At 42.1% G+C, this 24,233-nt stretch overlaps 1 protein-coding gene across 1 annotated transcript in view; it reads right to left on the bottom strand.

The window, feature by feature from the left end:
• The window catches only part of CADM2 (cell adhesion molecule 2), a 381,557-nt gene that overhangs the window by 242,737 nt on the left and 114,587 nt on the right, over positions 1-24,233 (bottom strand). Inside the window, exons 3-4 of the mRNA XM_044285938.1 lie at positions 22,373-22,510; positions 15,715-15,885 (exon numbers count right to left, since the gene is read on the bottom strand). Coding sequence (XP_044141873.1) covers positions 15,715-15,885; positions 22,373-22,510 — 309 coding nt within the window. The remainder of the gene's footprint in view (positions 1-15,714; positions 15,886-22,372; positions 22,511-24,233) is intronic.

The raw sequence follows: 24,233 nt of genomic DNA on the forward strand, positions 1-24,233 counted from the left end.
TTGATAGCAAACGAGCTACTAGACCTCCACTCCAAGGGTGCGGTGGAGCCCGCACACGATCAGGGAGGCTTTTTCAGCAATCTTTTCTTGGTGAAGACAAAGACCGGGGATTTCAGACCAGTCTTAAATTTAAAAAAAGCTCAACTCCTACGTGCGATACAGGCACTTCAAGATGGAGGGCATACACCTTCTGAGGGACCTCCTTCGAGACGGAGATTGGTTAACGAGACTGGACCTCAAAGACGCGTACTTGTCGGTACCGGTCCACTCGACCTGCCGACGTTTCCTCAGATTCCTGTGGCAAGGTCGACCATGGCAGTTCACGTGCCTCCCTTTCGGCCTCAGTTCAGCCCGTGGTGTTTCACCAAGTTGCTGAAGCCTGTGGTCGCACATCTTCGTGCTCAAGGGATTCGGTGCATTATATACCTGGACGACCTGCTTCTGTTTTGCGACGACAGGTCCGGACTGACTCGGCACACGAGTTTTACCGTCGACTTCCTGACCTCCCTAGGGTTCGTGGTGAACTTCTTGAAGTCGGAGTTGTCCCCGACTCAGACTGTCCAGTTTCTGGGATTCGAGATAGACTCCAGGTCCAGCACACTACGCTTATCAGCGACGAAGATCGCGGCTATCAAGAAGGAATTGCGCAGTCATCCGCTGCTTCTCCATTCCACTCCGTACTCTGGCTCGGATCGTAGGTCTACTATCCGCTTCCATTCAGCCCATTTCTCCCGGGACCGTTGGAACGGCCGAGCCATCTTCGGGAGCTCTCCCGATGTCGTTTTGGAGTCGGACGCCAGCCTTTGGGGCTGGGGCGCGACGGGCGGAGGCAGATCAACAGGAGGCGCCTGGACCGCTCAAGAGAGTCTTCTCCACATCAACTGCCTGGAACTGTTGGTGGGGTCGTTCGCTATCCGCAGTCTGGCGAAGGACAAGTCACATTGCTGTATTCTCTTGCGGATGGACAACATCTCGGCTGTCCGCTAGATCAACCGCCTGGGCGGAGCCCGTTCCCGTCTACTGTCGGAGGTGACGAAGGAGATCTTCGACTTCTGCCTTCCCTGCAACATTTCACTCAAGGCAGAATACCTTTCAGCATGATCGCACGGACAATTCAATTCCTGAGGAATCAACGCATTTCTCTCCTGCTCGTCGCTCCGCTTTGGCGGAATCAACCGTGGTTCCCGGACCTTCTGGAGCTCTCCTACATCGATCCGTTGCTTCTACCGTCTTTCCCGATGCTCCTCACGGACCAGAAAGGGAATCCGCATCCCCTGGTACTCGAGGGCCGTCTCCTTCTGGTGGCTTGGGCTCTTTCCGGGGAGCCTGGCAGACCAGCGATTTATCGCAGGCAGCTAGAGACCTCATATGGGACTCCTGGGCTCCTGGAACTAGAAGATGTTACTTATCAGCTTGGGGTTCCTGGTCCTCTTGGTGCTGTGAACGGGACTTCGATCCATTTACGGCACCTGTGACCGCCATATGGAATTTTCTGTCACATTTGTTCTCTTTGGGCCGCTCCTATCGTTCTCTCAACGTGGTGCGCTCCGCTATTTCGGCGGCGCACGTTCCCTCTCTTGGTATCCCAATCGGTAGGGATCCACTTGTTTGCCGTTTACTTAGGGGTATAAGGTTGCAGAGACCTCCGGACCCCAGATATTCTCGGCTCTGGGATGTGGCCTTGGTTCTTCAGTTTCTGAGAGATTGGCCGACTAATACCTCCCTCTCTCTAAGACAACTGTCGGCCAAGTTGACTTTGTTACTTTGCCTCGTTTCCTTTCGTCGAGTTTCGGACGTACGGGCTTTCGACGTCGACGCCTTTTTGGTCTCTCCGGAGGGAGTTACCTTTCGGGTGTCTAGACGTACCAAGTCCAACTCTACGTCGGTCTTTTATCCCTTCTTTGCCTCAGAACCGCAACTTTGGGTCGTTTCTACCCTTACTCGGTACGTTGAGGTCACTTCCGCGCTTCGAACTTCTGCCTCGGGACAGCTTTTGGTGTCCTACCGAACGTTCCCGTCTCAACTACTACACTCGCCAGGTGGATACGGTGGCTTCTGTCTCCGGCGATCGTGGACCCCTGTTTTGGGGCACATTCAGTTCGTGCGGCAGCTGCTTCCTCGGCCTTCTCGGCAGGCGCTTCTCTGACAGACATCCTACATTCGGCGGACTGGTCGAGGGAGTCTACCTTCAGGACATTCTACTTTCGTCCAAGCACGGGGGCGGCTATGTGTCTTGTGAATAAGCGTTAAAAATGCAAAATACGAAGCCTCCTGTCATGTGGTAAAATTGAAGATTATGCTAGCGCTAGTGTACTTATAATCTTAATTTTAGTAATGACAGGAGGCGAGTATTTTCCCACCTCTTTCCCACCCTTGGTAAGTGCTCGTGGGTAAGTATATGGTTTCACTTCCTTTTGCGTTTTAGCAGCCAAGATCCTTTTAAGTGATGTCATTTACTGTCATTTTATGTGGGTCATGCCTGCAAGCAGGTTCAGTTTCGGTTCCTAACCCATTTCACATTGTTTTTCAGTATAAATGCTTGAGGTTTCCGGTCCAACTTCAGGGAGTTTCTTCGTGTCGATCGGACTTCGTCTCACGGAGATCTGAGTGCGGACAGAAGGTCTTTTGATTCCGGTTACAGTTCACTCCGGATTTTCTTCAGGCTTTACAGTTACAGGACAAGGAGTTCGTTCGGTGGTTCGTGGTTTAAGAGACATTGACTTTAGTTTGTCCAGTTTTTCTGATGTAGCATGCGAAAGAGGAGGAGGAGTCTCACGGCTCAGAATATATTACCTCCTATTGCATTTTGATTGGTTACTGTTTTAACTGTTTCTTTACTGCTGTGGAGTAAGTAAAGAGAGTTTAATGCAAAATACTCGCCTCCTGTCATTACTAAAATTAAGATTATAAGTACACTAGCGCTAGCATAATCTTCAATTCATGCAAAAGGTTCCCGAATAAATAACATATACTGTACATAATTTTCAGTAGGTCAGTTTTTCTGAATTATAAAGCATTTTTTTAATTGATCTTATTTAATATTGTAAGAATTTTCTGAGATAATGACTTTTGGGTTTTATATTAGCTGTAAGCCATAATCATCAACATTAAAGGGGTTGTCTCATCATAGACAATGGGGGCATATCGCTAGGATATGCCTCCATTGTCTTATAAGTGTGCGTCCCACCGCTGGTACCCGCACCTATATAGAGAACGGAGCCGCGCAAGGTGGTGGCTAGAGGACTCCAGTCTGGCCACCACCAAGCCAGCTCCCCATAGAAGTGAATGGGAGCACAGCGTGCATGCGCGGTCCCCTCTCCCATTAATTTCTATGGGGCCAACGCAAATAGCCGAGCCAGCGCTCGACTATTGTCTCTGGCCCAATAGAAAATGAATGGAGGACGGCTGCGCATGCACAGTGCGCCCTCCTTCACTTGCTCCGTTCTCGATATAGGCGCGGGTCCCAGCGGTAGGACCCGCACCTATAAAACAATGGGGGCATATCCTAGCGATATGCCCCCATTGTCCATGATGAGACAACCCTTTTAAATAAACACTTGAAATAGATCTAACTTTTCAAAGATATTCAAATTAATTAAGGCGCACATACTTTCCTTTACACTAGTTTTAATTAACCTCTTCTGTAATGTTTATTTTAAGGAAAATGCATACACATCCACACATTCAACTAGAAATTTTTTTTCTTACACATTGCTGTAATATCAGAGTTTTTACATGTGTTTCTTAGTAAAAATACATTTCTCTCTATCACATAAGCAAATCCTGAATCCTACAAAGAAGGGAATACGCCTGACTTGGCTGCCTTTCTCTTTGATTCCATTGGCACCCCTGCAGTGCAGAGACTGACTGAGCATTGGAGAAACATAGAATATGCAAACTTTTGATGCATTTTTTAAATTGACTGCACCCATAGCCTGGTTTAAGGGAATAAAAACATGAAAGCAAGAACTGTACAAATTAGTTGCCCAGCCTGAAAACACCATATTAAGCTACATCCAAAGTGCCCAGCGCAGTGAAACCTGATTTTCCCTACACTACACACTATAGCCCAGATAAACTGACAGCATCCTTAAAATAACTTGTGAGATCTTTTCTACAAGTACAGAATTTAGGCTGCTATCCAGCATTACCAAGTTATTTATAATGTATAAGTTGTCTTTTTTATATACAGGTCCTTCTAAAAACATTAGCATATTGTGATAAAGTTCATTATTTTCTGTAATGTACTGATAAACATTAGACTTTCATATATTTTAGATTCATTACACACAACTGAAGTAGTTCAAGCCTTTTATTGTTTTAATATTGATGATTTTGGCATACAGCTCATGAAAACCCCAAATTCCTATCTCAAAAAATTAGCATATCATGAAAAGGTTCTCTAAACGAGCTATTAACCTAATCATCTGAATCAACTAATTAACTCTAAACACCTGCAAAAGATTCCTGAGGCTTTTAAAAACTCCCAGCCTGGTTCATTACTCAAAACCGCAATCATGGGTAAGACTGCCGACCTGACTGCTGTCCAGAAGGCCATCATTGACACCCTCAAGCAAGAGGGTAAGACACAGAAAGAAATCTCTGAACGAATAGGCTGTTCCCAGAGTGCTGAATCAAGGCCCCTCAGTGGGAAGTCTGTGGGAAGGAAAAAGTGTGGCAGAAAACGCTGCACAACGAGAAGAGGGGACCGGACACTGAGGAAGATTGTGGAGAAGGACCGATTCCAGACCTTGGGGGACCTGCGGAAGCAGTGGACTGAGTCTGGAGTAGAAACATCCAAAGCCACTGTGTACAGGTGTGTGCAGGAAATGGGCTACAGGTGCCGCATTCCCCAGGTCAAGCCACTTTTGAACCAGAAACAGCAGCAGAAGCGCCTGACCTGGGCTACAGAGAAGCAGCACTGGACTGTTGCTCAGTGGTCCAAAGTACTTTTTTCGGATGAAAGCAAATTTTGCATGTCATTCGGAAATCAAGGTGCCAGAGTCTGGAGGAAGACTGGGGAGAGGGAAATGCCAAAATGCCTGAAGTCCAGTGTCAAGTACCCACAGTCAGTGATGGTCTGGGGTGCCATGTCAGCTGCTGGTGTTGGTCCACTGTGTTTTATCAAGGGCAGGGTCAATGCAGCTAGCTATCAGGAGATTTTGGAGCACTTCATGCTTCGATCTGCTGAAAAGCTTTATGGAGATGAAGATTTCATTTTTCAGCACGACCTGGCACCTGCTCACAGTGCCAAAACCACTGGTAAATGGTTTACTGACCATGGTATTACTGTGCTCAATTGGCCTGCCAACTCTCCTGACCTGAACTCCATAGAGAATCTGTGGGATATTGGGAAGAGAAAGTTGAGAGACGCAAGACCCAACACTCTGGGTGAGCTTAAGGCCGCTATCGAAGCATCCTGGGCCTCCATAACACCTCAGCAGTGCCACAGGCTGATTGCCTCCATGCCACGCCGCATTGAAGCAGTCATTTCTGCAAAAGGATTCCCGACCAAGTATTGAGTGCAGAACTGAACATAGTTATTTGAAGGTTGACTTTTTTTGTATTAAAAACACTTTTCTTTTATTGGTCGGATGAAATATGCAAATTTTTTGAGATAGGAATTTGGGGTTTTCATGAGCTGTATGCCAAAATCATCAATATTAAAACAATAAAAGGCTTGAACTACTTCAGTTGGTGAGTAATGAATCTAAAATATATGAAAGTCTAATGTTTATCAGTACATTACAGAAAATAATGAACTTTATCACAATATGCTAATTTTTTTAGAAGGACCTGTATTATTGTGCATGTTTAGCTGTGAATAAGTAGTGTTATACAGTATAATAATACATTTATGTCACATATGTCAATATTCCCCCCCATCAGAAAAAATTTCAAATGACAATAATATAGGGGGGGTTGGTCTGAAAATTGAACATTACAATATATAGATAGAGATGTATCTTGTCAGCATGGAAAAGGGAAACATTTTTCCAATCCTAAAAATGGCAGTCCCTTCAGTGGACTTTACTGATCAAGGGCATTATGGTTCTTCTTAGGCTCCATTCAGACGCACGTATGAATGGTCCGGATAGGTTCCGCAATTATGTGGACAGTGTGCTGTCCGCATCCGCACTGCCATTCCGCGGCCCGAACTTCCGAACCACCCAAAAATATAACATGTCCTATTCTTGTCCGCAATAGCGGACAAGAATAGGCATTTTATATTATAGCGGCGGCCATGTGCATATGGCTGGTGTCAGTGTTTTGCGGATCCGCAAAACACTTACGGACGTGTGAATGGACCCTTAATAATATAAATGCTTTTATGCAGGTCAAATACAGAATACTATTGGGTTATTATGGCCAGTTATATACCTTGAGGGACATTGAATAATCTCTAACCTAGATCAGACAGTCACAAAGGTGCCTCACATTTGCACTGTGGCTCATACTATATGATTCATTGGGTTCACATTGTTAGAAATTTATACCACTTAAATGAGTTATCCAGGAAAACAGATATGACTGGCTGTCAGGATAGGTCATCAGTACTAGTGGTGCGACACCGATCAGCTGTTAGAAGAGGCCTTGAGCACCACAGCCTCTTCCTAGGCCAGTTACATTGCTGTGCATAAGTCACATGGCCTAGTTACAGCTCATCCCTATTCAATTTAATAGGGTTGAGCTGCAATACCAAGCATTGCCACGATACAATGTACGGCACTGTACTTTCCAGCGCTTGGAAGTCCACATAGCAGACCATGGCTTCGGTGAGCACAGGGGCTCCCTGAAACAGCTGATCGACCAGGATTCTGAGACTTGGACCCCTGCTGATGTGACAATGATAGCCTATCCTGAAGACAGTGGTGTACCGCCAATGGCGGCAGAGGAAGGGAGCATCAGTGGCATACTAAAGGGGGGGTTGTCCGCCCCTGGTGCCGATGGACGCGCTCATTGCTGGAGCACAGGGAGCTGGGTCCTGTCATTCACCGCTTTATTACTATGGAGGGGACACAGAGGACTTTATTACTATGGAGGTGGGCACAGAGGACTTTATTACTATGGAGGAGGCACAGAGGACGTTATTACTATGGAGGAGGCACAGAGGGCATTACTAATGTGAAGGGGGCACAGAGCCAGAGGGTATTACTGCAATGAAGGGGGCACAGTGGGCATAATTACTGTGAAGGGGGCACAGTGGGCATTATTACTCTGAAGGGGGCACAAGGGGAATTTCTACTATGGAGAGGGCATAGAGGGCATTACTAGCACAGTGGGCATTGCTACTATTAAGGAGGCACAATGGGCATTATTGCTGTGAAGGAGGACAATTGGCATTATTACTATAAAGGGGGCACAATGGGGATTATTACTATGAAGAGGGAACAATGGGGATTATTACTATGAAGGAGGCTCAATGGAGATTTTTACTGTGAAGGGGCATAATTGGGACTATTACTGGGAAGGGGGCAAAATGGGGATTATTACTGTCAAGGGGGCACAAAGAGGGCATTACAGCTGTGAAAGGGGCAAATAGAGGGCATAACTACTGTGAGGGGGCACAATATGGCCATAACTACTGTGAGATGGCACAATGTGGGCATAACTACTGTGAGGGGGCAAACATCTGTACGAAACTATTGTAAAGGTTGTACAATGAGGGCAATATTACTGTGAGGCGGTATAATTATTTTTAAAGTATTGGGGGGAGGTACCAGAGAAAGGACCCACCCCAGGTGCCAAACACCCTAGGCACGCCACTGGGGGGAGCATCATCCTATCTGAACTCTAGTGTGGCAGGTGTGTGCTTCCTGGTTCCCCGCACCACTGTAGGGATGTGAAACAGGTGCCAAAATAAGTTTCTATATTGCCCTCTCAGTGTCTGCCTCTGTGACCACCACATTGACAAGCTCAGTGAGTAGCAAAGGCTGGAGGTCTACTGCAACAATCTTGATCACATTGTGTGTGAGTGACTGACTCTTAGTGTAATAATCACTCATCACACATACTGTGCTGCAACACCTTAGGGAGGGAGCGATGAACCGTGGCTTCTGTCTGTTGTATATTTGTGTGTGTATATATATACTGTATATATATATATATATATATATATATACACTTATATAAAGTGGGTGTGTATTTATATGGTGGCCTGTTTCCCAGCGTGCAGCTCTTAACCCTCCAGCATGGCAAAGCCTCAGATCCCAAAAATAGAGACATCTCTGCTGAGCCCAGCTGCCTATTTAAGGACAGCCAGGTGCTGCCAAAACACGGACCGGCACTTAAACTCTGGTCCGGTATTTGACCTCACCTGGCTGGAAATCAGCCCAGCTGCACATGTTGGGAGGAAAACACCTGCCTTGCCAGACACAACCCCTCACTGTGTCACAATATACAGTACAGACCAAAAGTTTGGACACACCTTCTCATTCAAAGAGTTTTCTTTATTTTAATGACTATGAAAATTGTAGATTCACACTGAAGGCATCAAAACTATGAATTAACACATGTGGAATTTTATACATAACAAAAAAAGTGTGAAACAACTGAAAATATGTAATATTCTAGGTTCTTCAAAGTAGCCACCTTTTGCTTTGATTACTGCTTTGCACACTCTTGGCATTCTCTTGATGAGCTTCAAGAGGTAGTCACCTGAAATGGTCTTCCAACAGTCTTGAAGGAGTTCCCAGAGATGCTTAGCACTTGTTGGCCCTTTTGCCTTCACTCTGCGGTCCAGCTCACCCCAAACCATCTCGATTGGGTTCAGGTCCGGTGACTGTGGAGGCAAGGTCATCTGGGGCAGCACCCCATCACTCTCCCTCATGGTCAAATAGCCCTTACACAGCCTGGAGGTGTGTTTGAGGTCATTGTCCTGTTGAAAAATAAATGATGGTCCAACTAAACACAAACCGGATGAAATAGCATGCCGCTGCAAGATGCTGTGGTAGCCATGCTGGTTCAGTATGCCTTCAATTTTTTATAAATCCCCAACAGTGTCACCAGCAAAGCACCCCCACACCATCAAACCTCCTCCTCCATGCTTCTCAGTGGGAACCAGGCATGTAGAGTTCATCCGTTCACCTTTTCTGCGTCACACAAAGACACTGTGGTTGGAACCAAAGATCTCAAATTTGGACTCATCAGACCAAAGCACAGATTTCCACTGGTCTAATGTCCATTCCTTGTGTTCTTTAGCCCAAACAGGTCTCTTCTGCTTTTGTCCATTCCTTGTGTTCTTTAGCCCAAACAGGTCTCTTCTGCTTGTTGCCTGTCCTTAGCAGTGGTTTCCTAGTAGATATTCTACCATGAAGGCCTGATTCACACAGTCTCCTCTTAACAGTTGTTCTAGAGATGTGTCTGTTGCTAGAACTCTGTGTGGCATTGACCTGGTCTCTAATCTGAGCTGCTGTTAACCTGCGATTTCTGAGGCTGGTGACTCGGATCAACTTATCCTCTGCAGCAGAGGTGAATCTTGGTCTTCCTTTCCTGGGGCGGTCCGCATGTGAGCCAGTTTCTTTGTAGCGCTTGATGGTTTTTGTGACTGCATATGGGGACACTTTCAAAGTTTTCCCAATTTTTCGGACTAACTGACCTTAATTTCTTAAAGTAATGATGGCGACTCGTTTTTTTTTACTTAGCTGCTTTTTTCTTGCCATAATACAAATTCTAACAGTCTATTCAGTAGGACTATCAGCTGTGTATCCATCTGACTTCTCCACAACGCAACGGATGGTCTCAACCCCATTTATAAGGCAAGAAATCCCACTTATTAAACCTGACAGGGCACACCTATGAAGTAAAAACCATTTTAGGTGACTACCTCTTGAAGCTCATCAAGAGAATGCCAAGAGTGTGCAAAGCAGTAATCAAAGCAAAAGGTGGCTACTTTGAAGAACCTAGAATATGCCATATTTTCAGTTGTTTCACACTTTTTTGTTATGTATATAATTCCACATGTGTTAATTCATTGTTTTGATGCCTTCAGTGCGAATCTACAATTTTCATAGTCATGAAAATATAGAAAACTCTTTGAATGAGAAGGTTTGTCCAAACTTTTGGTCTGTACTGTATACAGTCAGGTCCATAAATATTGGGACATGAACAGAATTCTAACATTTTTGGCTCTATACACCACCACAATGGATTTGAAATTTAATGAACAAGATATGCTTTAACTGGAGACTGTCAGCTTTAATTTGAGGGTATTAACATCCAAATCAGGTGAACGGTGTAGGAATTACAACAGTTTGCATACGTGCATCCCGCTTGTTAAGGGACCAAAAGTAATGGAAAAATTGGCTTCTCAGCTGTTCCATGGCCAGGTATGTGTTAGTCGCTCATTATCCCAATTACAATGAGCAGATTAAAGGTTTAGAGTTCATTTCAAGTGTGCTATTTGCATTTGGAATCTGTTGCTGTCAATTCTCAAGATGAGATCCAAAGAGCTGTCACTGTCAGTGAAGCAAGCCATCATTAGGCTGAAAAAAACAAAGCAAACCCATCAGGCATGGCCAAAACAACTGTTTGGAACATTTTTAAAAAGGAGGAACGCACCGGTGAGTTCAGCAACACCAAATGACCCGAAAGACCACGGAAAACAATTGTGGTGGATGACCGAATAATTCTTTCCTGGTGAAGAAAACACCCTTAACAGTTGGCCAGATCAAGAACACTCTCCAGGAGGTAGGTGTATGTGTGTCAAAGTCAACAATCAAGAGAAGACTTTACCAGAGTGAATACAGAGGGTTCACCACAAGATGTAAACCATTGGTGAGCTTCAAAAACAGGAAGGCCAGATTAGAGTTTGCCAAACCTTCATTGTTTACCTGCTCGCCATGGCAACAGCATCAGGAAAAAGGTGTAACTTCAAGAAGCCATCCCATTCACTTCTATGGGATGGCTCATTCTTATACAAGTGTATACTACACAGCCACCACATGGGATGGCTTAGGTGTAATTACACCTGTTGACCACTGCAGTTGTAACGGCGAGCAGGTAAGCAATGAAGAGAAAGTAGTGCTGCCACAACGTGCTCCTACCCTTCAACCAGCTGACTGGTAGGGGTGCCTGGTGTCAGACTTGCCGATCTGATATTAAAGACCTATCCTGAGGATAGGTCATAAATAAAAATAACTTGGACCACCCCTTTCATTACTTCTTTTTTTTTATTACTACATTTTTTGTTCCCTGATGATAAGGAGATTGTTTTATCATAGGGGCATATGGGAAAGTGGGGGCTCTAAAGGGGCCTTTTTAATTGGCACATTATGGGGGACACTATGGCATCTGGTGGCACTAACGGGGCATTTTTTACTGGCACACTATGGGAGGCAGTATAGGGGAGAGTGGCACTATGGGGCATTATTTGGGGGCCCTATGGGGGAGTGGAGCACTATTGGGGCATCTGGTGGCACTAAGAAGGAGCATTTTTTTACTGGCACCTTATGGGGGACACTATGGGGACGAAGGAGAGGAACACTATGAGGGCATTTACTGGGGCACTATATAGGGGTATTTTATACTGACATACAATATGGGGACTTTAGCTTAACTGCGGGCACTAAGCGGGGGTATTTCATGTACTATCATATTATAGGGAGAATTATTACTACTAGGGGGTATTATGCAGAGCTTTACTACTACTGGTAGTTTTTCCATTCCTACAGGGCTTTTAGAAATTGCCAGGCAAAAGAATTGGTAGTGCACTACATGTGCCACATTGGGGGGCAGTAAATGCAATATGTATCTGTATAAAATAAAATAAAAGTCGGCAAAATAAAAATGGGCTACTTGACTGGATTTGCTCCCCAGGACTAAGGCTGCCAGCACTCCCCTGACAACAACACATTACCAGGCAACACCACAAACAAGGGCAGATGGCAAAACCCCCTGAGTCAGCAGCAAGGGGCTACACCCAGTAAAGAACAGGACACACTGAACTCCTGGGTGAGAAGCAAGGTGCAACACCCAGCAAGGCAGAAGAAACTTACCATAAGCCCCACAGCTCACAGAAAGATATAACTGCATAACAAGGCGACCTGATAAGCCACATTCAGGAACACACCAGAACAGGAGTACCAGAACCATAGAACAAACAGGTAGCAGTACAGGACATTTCCCCTGGCAACCAGCATACACTAAGTCCACCACAACCAGTACACCAGAGCACAAACAACCAGTGTTACAAACAGAAATGTATCCATACTGAGACCCTGTTCACACACAAGGCTGCAGCCAGCATGAATAACAGAATCAGCATGTATAGGAGCGCCCACAGCCAGTACACAAAGAGCATGTAGCCAGCCTGCACGGCACTGGTGACAGGCCCCACAGAAATGCAGACACGGGAATCGCAAACACAGGCTACAGTTCATACACTACACCACAGCCAGCACGCAGCCCCAAGCAACCAGCATACACAGGTTTTGGCCTGCAGCCAGTAAGCGAGAGAGCCTGCAGCCAGCCTACACGGCCACAACTGTCACAGTGAACAGCACCGTGACACTTGGCTGCCTGAGGGGCATTGATTGGGGTGCTATGTCTCCTTATGGAGGGCACCGATTATGCATCAGGAGCATGAAATAAAATAAAATCTCCTAATAACTGTCCTTCTAGGGAATGAAACTTCCCTCTGACATCTGTAGTCAGGTGTGAAGCAGTCATAGATGCAATCAGACCTACCATACTTGATTTATTAGTGGAATAACTTGTTTCCTAGTATCACGCTTTTATATTATCTACACTAATGTTTTTCTATTAAGAAGAAACACTTACTGATAAACCAATAAAGCAAACAAAAGGAAGTCAGTGACACATACAGAAGACATTAGAAAAAATCCTGAGTATTCCTTATATAATGGTTATTTCTAGTCCATCAAAACATCTACTTACTGCCCTCTATTAACACTTGTTTTATTCAATAAATGATGTCCCCCAAGGCAATCCATGGTCAGAAAAAATATGCACATTTTCTTAATGAGCTCATGAAGAGAATACATTCACATTCTATTTTGACCGAATATTATTATTATTTAGTTCATTAATAAAAAAAAAAAAAAAAAGACAATGTAAAATCATGTCCAAGGCTTGAGACATTGACATAGACGATGACTTCTGCGGAATGTTGTTTTGGATGAATAGTGGACTGTGTTGTTCGACCTATTAATAGTATATCATGTCTAAACCTTACAATCACATGGTCATGAAGCAATTCATTCAGTCCTCGTCTAATGAGCGGCACAAACGAGCATGTTAATAGGGAAATAAGACATTTTAATTGTCATCTGGAAGGTCTGATTTTATATCCATGGGCAGCTTTACACCAACTTAGTTATGCTATATGCCAATCCTATTATCCTCTGCATATTAATAGAATACCATCCAGGAACAATACAATGTACTTTAACTCTTTGCACCAGTTAAATTTTATCTATTCATCACTGGTATGAATGAAATTTATGCTGAACTTGAGCTTATTAGGGCAAACGGGCGGCGGATTTGGTGCAGAAGTTTCAAACACGGCAAAAGCAACCTCATTCACATGTAAGTATCCATAGGTGGATACAACCAGATTTACTTAAACCCAGCCATCACTTGTAACCTGGATCATGGGTGGACTGGGACCTTAAAATGGCCCTGGAAAAAAATAAAATAAAAGTGGCCTCATGTTGTGGGTGCATCCAAATTGACAGAAGGTGGGACAAGAAAAGTAGGCAGGGCCAACAATATTGTACTGCAGAAGAAAACCCTGGCCCAGCAGAACCAGATACCACAGTGCAGCATAAAAAAGCACCAGCAGAACCAGATACCACAGTGCAGAACAATGTACTGCCCCAGCAGAACCAAGTACCAGAGTGCAGCACAATACATTGCCCCAGCAGAACAGAATACCACAGTGCAGCACAAAATACTGCCACCCATTCCACAGTATGATACTATATGTTCATCCTGAGGACAACAACAGTTAAATTCAGGAGTAGCAGATCATGGGCAGCCCTTTGGGCATAAGCCCACCATGAAATTTCCCTGTATCTATGGTCAGTCTGGAAATACCATGCATGCCTAAAATGTAAATATCTCTATAAGTCATTTTTAGTCCTTGGTACTGGTAGAATGTTTGGGTCATTGTTAAACATGGCAGGCAATGTTACTGTCTTTGGAAATCACTTTTAAGATAATCCCTTGCAACAAAAGGTTTCTTTCTTAACGGTTGTTTCATATACTGTATATACTTTTGGACCTTGTTGATGCTATGTCTTGCATTTGCAGAGATAATTAAAAAGTTCATGGTATATCCATGGATACAGAGTGCACCATCAACATATTTTTCATTAGTAGGTCCAAAAAATACCAGTTCAAAATGACAATCTGTAGTCTTAGTTACACTGAGTAGATCACACTACATTGTGTGCAGTTTTAAGTTTTTGGTGTCATTTTTACTATGCTTTACATTTTTAACATATGCTTGTATACTAGAGCATGTTGCATTTGAAATGCTAGCAATGAACAAATAGAATCTAAACTAATCCGATTTAACTAAAATTTTGTAAAAATTCACATAGATCCATATCTGAATTTTTGGTGATTCAATTTAGGTAACTTTGGGAGAGAGAGAGAAAACTAAGCAACAAGAGTTTGAGGAGACCCCAGAGTGTCATATCAAATTTTCAGGCCATTTGGAGCATTTACGATTCGGGTAGAATTGATTCAAACACAAAACAATAGGTCACCTGATTTGCTGAATTGAACACAAATGAATTTTGAGTGATTTGTTAATCTCAACCGGTGCTCCAAAACACACACAAAAATGTCACACTAAAAAAAAGAACAGTCTGTCGTGATGTTAATTTTCACTGCAGATTATTCAACTAACATCAGTATGCAACATTTTTGGGTAACAAAAGAAAAACTATTAAAAAAAACAGAACCCCCCCAAAAAATAAATAAATTAATAAATAAACACTTTTAGGGCTCATGCACGGGAACATTGTTTGGATCTGCATTCACTTTAATGGAGCCACAAAAGATGCAAACAGCACTCCGTGTGCTGTCCACATCCGTTGCTCAGTTCCATGGGGCCACAAAAAAAAATAGAACATGTCCTATTCCTGTACGTTTTGCGGACAAGAATAGGCATTTCTATTATGGGCGACCTGTTCCGATCTGGGCACCATCCGTGTTTTGCGGATCCGCAATTTGGGGACTTCAAAACACGGTGCGGTCACGTGCATGAGCCCTTATCCAAAAGGGTCTTTTTGTAATATATTTGCTTTCTCCTTAAGTGGTCCAAACTGGTAGAAAAATGGCAGAACTAATGAAGAATAATATATGATACAAGTATGAGGTTAAGTTTGTTATTCTTCATTAATACCATCATGATAGTTTCAGTCAGGAATTTTTTTTTTCTCTTTTGTAGTGTGACATCTATAAAAGATCAATTATAATAGCTGATATAAACTGATGTCACTTTGCCGTGGTCTATTCAACCCACTTCGATCAGTTGAAAACTGTAAAAACATATCACAAAAAACTCAGTTCCGTCATCACCGTCATACAATGGACAATCAATCAGGCCTCAAAGCACATTGTACAAAAGTGGAAAGAACCTACACAACTCAAAAAGCAAAAACGACTATGTTGGCCGTAATTGCACTTGAATTGCAGTCATCCATTCTTATAATCACTAGTACATTGGGTCTCTGTACTTACAGTGAATGTCTAAGGCCTGCGTTGCTATATGAGGTGTTGAATTTAAGGATTCGTGGTCCACTCTGCAGCTCACAACTGCACCGTCATCTTTGCGTTCCCCTCGGAAATCCAGGACACTAATAACCGTGAATGTCTTTCCATTACTATCTCTCTCTTGTTTTTTCTCAACATCTATATAAAAAAGAAGTCAGGAGTTCATGGAAAGGTTCATTATAACAGTATGAAAACACAGTGCTTCGTTCCCAACTGCGGTTTTACTTCTGTGACAGACAAAAGGTATTGTATGAGTCTTATTAAATCACATTAAATATAGCAGAGTTTTATTCACAATACGCAAGAACAGAGAATTACTTATAGCAGTATTTTTGTAGAAAGTAGTATACTCAAAGTAAAAGTAAAATGTCATATATAATATTTTCTTCTTTTTTTTTAAACAATAGATTTATAAAAGATTTAAGACTATCCAGAGTAAGTGTCTAGTATTAGACGTAAATAAGCACTGGTAACAATGGTTCAGTAAGCCATGACCCTTCACACACAGATAGAATGAAAGACAATATCTAGTCAAAGCTGAAATCTTATATTAATCCCAAAAAATAATGACAGCTCTATACTGTATTTGACCACTACACAAGCTGCAGGTTATGACAAGGAATACAAAATAGTGTCCAGCTTGAGATTTTAAATTCTTTCATAGTTTTCATTGTTTTACAGCAAACCTCCAGATGAACAGAAATAAATCACATTGACTATGGAGGGAACAGAATACTTACATGGTGACCACCTTTTATATTTTTAGCTGCAGATCTTCCTATTCCCGTGTCCCTCTTTCACCATCCAAAATGGGTGAACCGCTTCTCAGACTACCTGGCGCATACCGTGCCTTTGGAAGTACAAGACACTTTCTGCTGCCCTCGAATTGGTCAGCACTAAGAATGAGTGAACCCGAATTACAAAGTTCGATTTCATACCGAACTTTATGAGTTCAGGTACCCACTTAAGTCCAGGTTCAGGTTCAGTGTTTGGGTGATTTTATTATTTTCCGTTATAACATTCTTAAGACAGAATGCAAAAGAATATGGCCATTTAGGGGTAAAAAAAAAACAACAAATAAAAAGCCTCATCCACTTGATCGTGCTGCCACCGTGTCTTCTATCTTCTTTCAGCAGGATCTGCAAAAGGAGCTGGAATGATATCACCACGCTCACCATATGAGCACAGTGACATCATCACAGGTCCTTCTATCTTCTTTCAGCAGGACCTAGCAAAAAACCTGCAATGACGTCACCGCACCCACCATATGGTGAGCGCAGTGATGTCATCACAGGTCCTTTGGCAGGTCCTTCTGAAAGAAGATAGAAGACACTGCAGCAGCGAGTTCAAGCTGATGAGGTGCGTTGTTTTATGTTTATTTTTACCCCTAAATGGCCATAATCTTTTGCATTTTGTCTTAAGAATGCTATTGTTTTCCACTATAACCATGCTATAATGGAAAATAATAAAGCGAAGTTTGGGTCCCCATTGACTAAAATGGGGTTTGAGTTCTGGGTCAAGTTCAGCTCCCAAACCTGAACTTTAACTTGAAGTTCAGACAAACCTGATGAACCCGAACTTCCATGTGTTCACTCATTCCTAATCAGCACTGCTCATTTGAGTAGTGCTGGACAATCCAAGATCAGGGATGGACAAGCAAGAAGTGTACAGTATGAATCAGTTATTCCGCCTGGGAAGCATCGAAGTGGCCATCTTAGATGGTAGGATAGAAGTGCAGAAAAGATGAGAGGGAGATCACCATGTAAGTGATCTTGTTGTTCCCCAGTTAATGTGATCAAAATCTCTTTAAAGGAAATCTTTAAAATATCTGTGATCGATACTTAGCAACTGTCAACACTACAGATGTCTTAATGGTCACTGAATTACTATTATGCATAAAATGCTACAGATAGTACATTGACAGTTACACCACAGTAGCCTCATGCTGTGCACTGGAGGGACAACTGGAAACTGATCCCATAAAAAGAGTAAAAGAAAAAAAATATATATATTTTTGGGATATGTTTCTGCTGTTTTGTTGACCAATAGAAATCCTGATCTTCAGTGAATCTAGGCCATCTTGAAATTAACTTCCAGTCAAATAATACGTTGTCCCACTCCTATAGTATGAGCTGAAGATCCACCTATTTGTATAAGCTGCTTTCTTTAAGGTTATCCCTATGGCAAACCCTACAGACAGATCAGAAGGATTATAAACTACTGTACAAGCAACTAAATAACCAAAAAGTGTCATGTAAAAAAGCTTAATACAAGGCACTTACTAATGTATAGTTATTATCCATATTACCTCCTTTGCTAGCTGGATTCCCTTTTCCATCACATTATACAGAGTGATGATCAAGCATGCTCAGCCAAATAACGCATGCGCTCAAGCGCCATGCTCAAGTCTCCTCCCCGCTCGTTTCTTGGCTGCTATGCAGCCAATGAAGGTGCAGTACTGTACTGCCCTCACTGTAATGCCAGTATCCAGTAATTGTATTTTTTTAAATTGTACTGAATACATTGTTTTTGGAGATGCCCAAGATTGGTCAGATATTGGACAGAAATAGTAGAGACTGTTAAATCAATTTTGAAGGTTCAAATATCTGAAGATTCTGTGACTTGCATACTAGGGGCAACCGAACATCTGAATTTAAATAGAGATATACGAACGGTTCTCTGTAAGGTGCTGTTCCAAGCTAGACTCCTTATACTTAAGAAATGGGTAGGGGTGGACTCTCCAACAGTGGTACAGTGGAGAAAAGCAGTGGACAACCTGATTAAAGAAGAACGGGTGATGGAGGGCCATAATAAAAAACCTAAAAGTATTGATGAAGTTTGGAAGAACTGGATACTTTAGGGCTGTATTGTTGGAAAATTTTATATATAATTTATTATTATATATATATATATTTTATTTTTTTATTTTTATTTTTTTACGTTCCTCTCCTCTCCCTTCCCCACAAGGGTGGTGGGTGGGTAAAAGGGGAGTAAAGATAATTTTGTATGTACAGAAAAAGCAGTCGGTTCTGGAGAAAATGAAAATGTAACTATTTCCCATGGATATCGAACTAAGATTGTTGAAATGATATGTGTAAATTATTATTTTTGATTATAATAAAAAAAAAAAAAAAGAATACATTGTATTCCCATGCACCCCTTCCACCACAAGCAAGGGTATATGGTTGAATCTTCCCTTTCTCATCCTCCTCCTCCTCTTCTATCATATCAACATGCTTATTCGTCACATATAATGCCCTCGCATAAATTCCCTTCGCATATAATGTGTTACAGGGTCAGCTCAGCTGCAGGCCCTCGCATATAATTTTTTAAAGGGTCAGCTCACCAGCAGGCCCTTGCATATAATTTTTAAAAGGGTTAGCTCACCAGCAGGCCCTCACATTAAATTTTTTAGAGGGTCAGCTCACCAGCAGGCCCGCACCTAAAATATTTTACAGGGTCAGCTCACCAGTAGGCCCCTACCTAAAATCTTTTACAGGGTCAGCTCACCAGCAGGCCCTCGCATATAATTTTTTACAGGGTCAGCTCACCAGCAGGCCTTCACCTACAATCTTTTACAGGGTCAGCTCAAACGCAGGCCCACACCTAAAATCTTTTTCAGGGTCAGATTACCTGCAGGCCCTCACCTAATTATACCTAATAGGTAATTTGTGCGCATACTGCCTTGCTTGGATGTGGTAGCCATAGCTGTTTCTCAGGCTCCCTCTCCGGAATCGAACCCTGATTCCCCATTACCTGTAGTCACCATGGTTTGTGCTGACAATAACATCAAAAGTTGATAGTCCAGACATCCGAATGGATCGTCGCCATCACGGGGAGATGCGATCGGCGTAGGTTTTCTAGAGTCACCAGAGTGGTAGCAGGCCCTCACCCATAATGTTTTAGATGGTCAGATCAGCAGGTCCTTGCTCCAAATGTTTTTGAGGGTCACCAGCAGGCCATCAATCATAATTTTTCAAAGCTGTGTATGCTGCCCTCCTTTGGCAGCCCTTTCAATTAGTGCATAGGCTTTATGAGTGTAGGAGTCTAGGAGTCCCACTACATAAACAATTGTACCACAATGTGAATTAGGCCCTCCTTTATGTGATATACAGGTTGTATCGGAGTGCCTCTTCCTTGTAATTTTTGGCAGCACTTGCACTTTATATACTTGCACTTTCCTAAAAAAAAATCCTCTAAAATCGATTTTATCTTCCTTTTTTTGCGTATTATTGTCAGTCTGTAAAAGTGGCGTACTACTCGGACAAAATCGTTCCCAGTAGCCACTTGGGAGTCTAAGATGCATCCAGACATCCTCCCCATGCTGTTCCCAAACCATTTTGGTGGTGTTTCCATCAATTTCTGACCTTTTCCTATAAACCAAGCACCCTCCCCTCTTCAGAGCAGGGGGTGCCTGGTTTAATGCTCGGGTTCTCCCGTTGACATCCATTATACTCGAGTGCTTGGTAGAGCACCCGAACATCCCGATGTGTTTAGCCCGAGCACCCGAGCACTATGGTGCTCGATCAACACTAATTATACACTTTCCATTGTTTGTACGACTACCCTATAATCCAGTAGCTATGCTTGCACATTAAAAAGCCCAGCCTCTCTGGTGACCGGGACCTTGGGAGCACACATAGGCTGGTGCTTTTTTCTATAGTGTGCAAGCACGACCACCGCTGATGGATTGTAGGGTGGTTATAACCATGAAAACGAGCTGTGTATAATGTGATGCAAACATGAATCTAGCCAGCAAAGGAGGCAATATGGAGAATAACAATACATTAGTAAGTGCCTTGTATTAACTTTATCTACAAGATAAATGAAACTTGCCGAAGTAAGACAACCCCTAAGATATATATATATATATATATATATATATATATACAGTACAGACCAAAAGTTTGGACACACCTTCTCATTCAAAGAGTTTTCTTTATTTTCATGACTATGAAAATTGTAGATTCACACTGAAGGCATCAAAACTATGAATTAACACATGTGGAATTATATACATAACAAAAAAGTGTGAAACAACTGAAAATATGTCATATTCTAAGTTCTTCAAAGTAGCCACCTTTTGCTTTGATTACTGCTTTGGCATTCTCTTGATGAGCTTCAAGAGGTAGTCATCTGAAATGGTCTTCCAACAGTCTTGAAGGAGTTCCCAGAGATGCTTAGCACTTGTTGGCTCTTTTGCCTTCACTCTGCGGTCCAGCTCACCCCAAACCCCCTCGATTGGGTTCAGGTCCGGTGACTGTGTGTGGAGGCCAGGTCATCTGGCGCAGCACCCCATCACTCTCCTTCATGGTCAAATAGCCCTTACACAGCCTGGAGGTGTGTTTGAGGTCATTGTCCTGTTAAAAAATAAATGATGGTCCAACTAAACGCAAACCGGATGGAATAGCATGCCGCTGCAAGATGCTGTGGTAGCCATGCTGGTTCAGTATGCCTTTAATTTTGAATAAATCCCCAACAGTGTCACCAGCAAAGCACCCCCACACCATCACACCTCCTCCTCCATGCTTCACGGTGGAAACCAGGCATGTAGAGTCCATCCGTTCACCTTTTCTGCGTCGCACAAAGACACGGTGGTTGGAACAAAAGATCTCAAATTTGGACTCATCAGACCAAAGCACAGATTTCCACTGGTCTAATGTCCATTCCTTGTGTTCTTTAGCCCAAACAAGTCTCTTCTGCTTGTTGCCTGTCCTTAGCAGTGGTTTCCTAGCAGATATTCTACCATGAAGGCCTGATTCACACAGTCTCCTCTTAACAGTTGTTCTAGAGATGTGTCTGCTGCTAGAACTCTGTGTGGCATTGACCCGGTCTCTAATCTGAGCTGCTGTTAACCTGCGATTTCTGAGGCTGGTGACTCGGATAAACTTATCCTCCGCAGCAGAGGTGACTCTTGGTCTTCCTTTCCTGGGGCGGTCTGCATGTGAGCCAGTTTCTTTGTAGCGCTTGATAGTTTTTGTGACTGCACTTGGGGACACTTTCAAAGTTTTCCCAATTTTTCGGACTGACTGACCTTCATTTTTTAAAGTAATGATGGCCACTCGTTTTTCTTTACTTAGCTGCTTTTTTCTTGCCATAATACAAATTCTAACAGTCTATTCAGTAAGACTATCAGCTGTGTATCCACCTGACTTCTCCACAACGCAACTGATGGTCCCAACCCCATTTATAAGGCAAGAAATCCCACTTATTAAACCTGACAGGGCACACCTGTGAAGTGAAAACCATTTCAGGTGACTACCTCTTGAAGCTCAACAAGAGAATGCCAAGAGTGTGCAAAGCAGTAATCAAAGCAAAAGGTGGCTACTTTGAAGAACCTAGAATATGACATATTTTCAGTTGTTTCACACTTTTTTGTAATGTATATAATTCCACATGTGTTAATTCATAGTTTTGATGCCTTCAGTATGAATCTACAATTTTCATAGTCATGAAAATAAAGAAAACTCTTTGAATGAGAAGGTGTGTCCAAACTTTTGATCTGTACTGTATATATATATATATATATATATATATAATTATTATAATTATTTAATTTTTTTGACATTTGCTGCTGCTTGTTTTTCTTGACCAATCAGATGTTGAATGTATAATCATAACTTACCTGTTATTTCTTGGTCACCTTTGAACCATCTAATATCTGCAGCTGGTTTGCTACCAGATGTTTTACATGTCAGGCGTATTTGATCTCCTTCCATAACTGGGGATGTATATCCAGTAATATGTGGCTTCTCGGGAACTCCTAAACCAATATACAAATACAAATACTCCTTAACCAAGTCCATACAAATATTACATATTATACAAGAAAAATTCATAATATTGTATATTATAAAAAAAACTGCCGAAACAGCAGAAGACAGAAGATATCACATTTTATTTTTAAAAAATGACAGAAAAGTATAAATGTTAAGTATACCGAGTTTATAAACACAGGTACAAATAATAAAAAAAAGCCTTATCAATAAGGAAAAAAAAAATATTTTTTTAGCTATATAAGAAAGGAAAAAAGTAGCTATAAAAAAGCTTCTAAATCACTTTAATAATATTTAACATATTCAGACAGTCAACAGCTTTTCAATTAAAAACCTTGATTTTCGTTGCAATGCTTGTATAATGCCGAATAACCAGTTCATGTGGAGGATTTAGCAAGACATTTATACTTTGGATCCAAAGATGGGTCTCCTTGGAAAAGCATTAGGCCTCTTGCAAGCGAATGTTTTTTTTTTTTTCCATTTCTGTTCCGTTTTTTTGCTTTCCATATACGGACCATATATACGGAACCCTTAATTTCAATGGATGCGCAAAAAAAATGCGAAGTATTCCGTTTCCGTATTTACGTTTTTCCGTTCAAAGATAGAACATGTCCTATTATTGTCCGCATAAGGCCTCTTGCACATGACTGTAAAAAACTGATCTGCAAAAAATACGGATGACTTCTGTGTGTATTCAGTTTTTTTGTGGAACGGAGCAGCTGGCTCCTGATAGAACAGTACTATCCTTGCCTGTTATGCGGATAATAATAGGACATGTTCTATCTTTGAACGGAACAAAAAAATGGAAATACGGAAACGGAAGGCATACGGAGTACCTTCCATTTTTTTGCGGATCCATTGAAATTAATGTTTCCGTATATGACTGCAAAAAATGGAACGTGAACAGAAAAGAAAAATGTTTGTGTGCAAGAGGCCTAACGGACAAGGATAGTACTGTTCTATCGGGGGCCAGCTATTCCGGAATGCACATAGACGTCATCCGTATTTTTAGCGGATCCGTATTTTGCGGACTACAAAATACTGAAAAAACCATAAGGTTGTGTGCAAGAGGCCTTAAGCTGAGAAAGTTATTATCCTGAAATACTGTGCTTACATTGGGTAGTTTTTGTCCTTAATAGCAAACTTGTAAAGATTTTTTTTTTTGTAATATAGTCTCTGTGGGGCTTAGAAAAAAGCTAGCTTTCACATACTATGCACAAAACCAATTCACTAGCTGGATTAAGTTTAATATGACTGGCATCCAGCATTAGTCCTATTACGTGAAGAATCCTGATATTCTAAAACAAGTGAAGTTCAGGGGCCAAAAAAAATAAAAAAATCTTTAAAATTGTATAACAGGTTAGGAACATAGTCGTGCTTGCAATAAACTATAGCAATTTTATTTGATTCACTTGCTGACATTCAATGAATCTCATAAAGTGTTGAGTTTAAGTGTTATTCCCCGGCTTTCGCCATGAATCTCTTTCATTTTTAGTGTCACTGAAATCCTCAGAGGGGAAAAAAGGGAGAGATCATTTAGGGAATAAGGTATAAATGGTGAAGTGATCCCAATAAAACAACAAAAATCTAATAGTTTGCAGCAGAAATGACAGGAACCAAGAAAAACACAAGGCAGAAAAAAAACAGCTATAAAACTTTCCTTAATTTTAGAGTTTTATGACCATGTCCTTAAGAATATATAGTTGAAAG

Source organism: Bufo gargarizans, chromosome 3 (assembly GCF_014858855.1).
Source record: "Bufo gargarizans isolate SCDJY-AF-19 chromosome 3, ASM1485885v1, whole genome shotgun sequence".
NCBI classification, from domain to species: domain Eukaryota; kingdom Metazoa; phylum Chordata; class Amphibia; order Anura; family Bufonidae; genus Bufo; species Bufo gargarizans.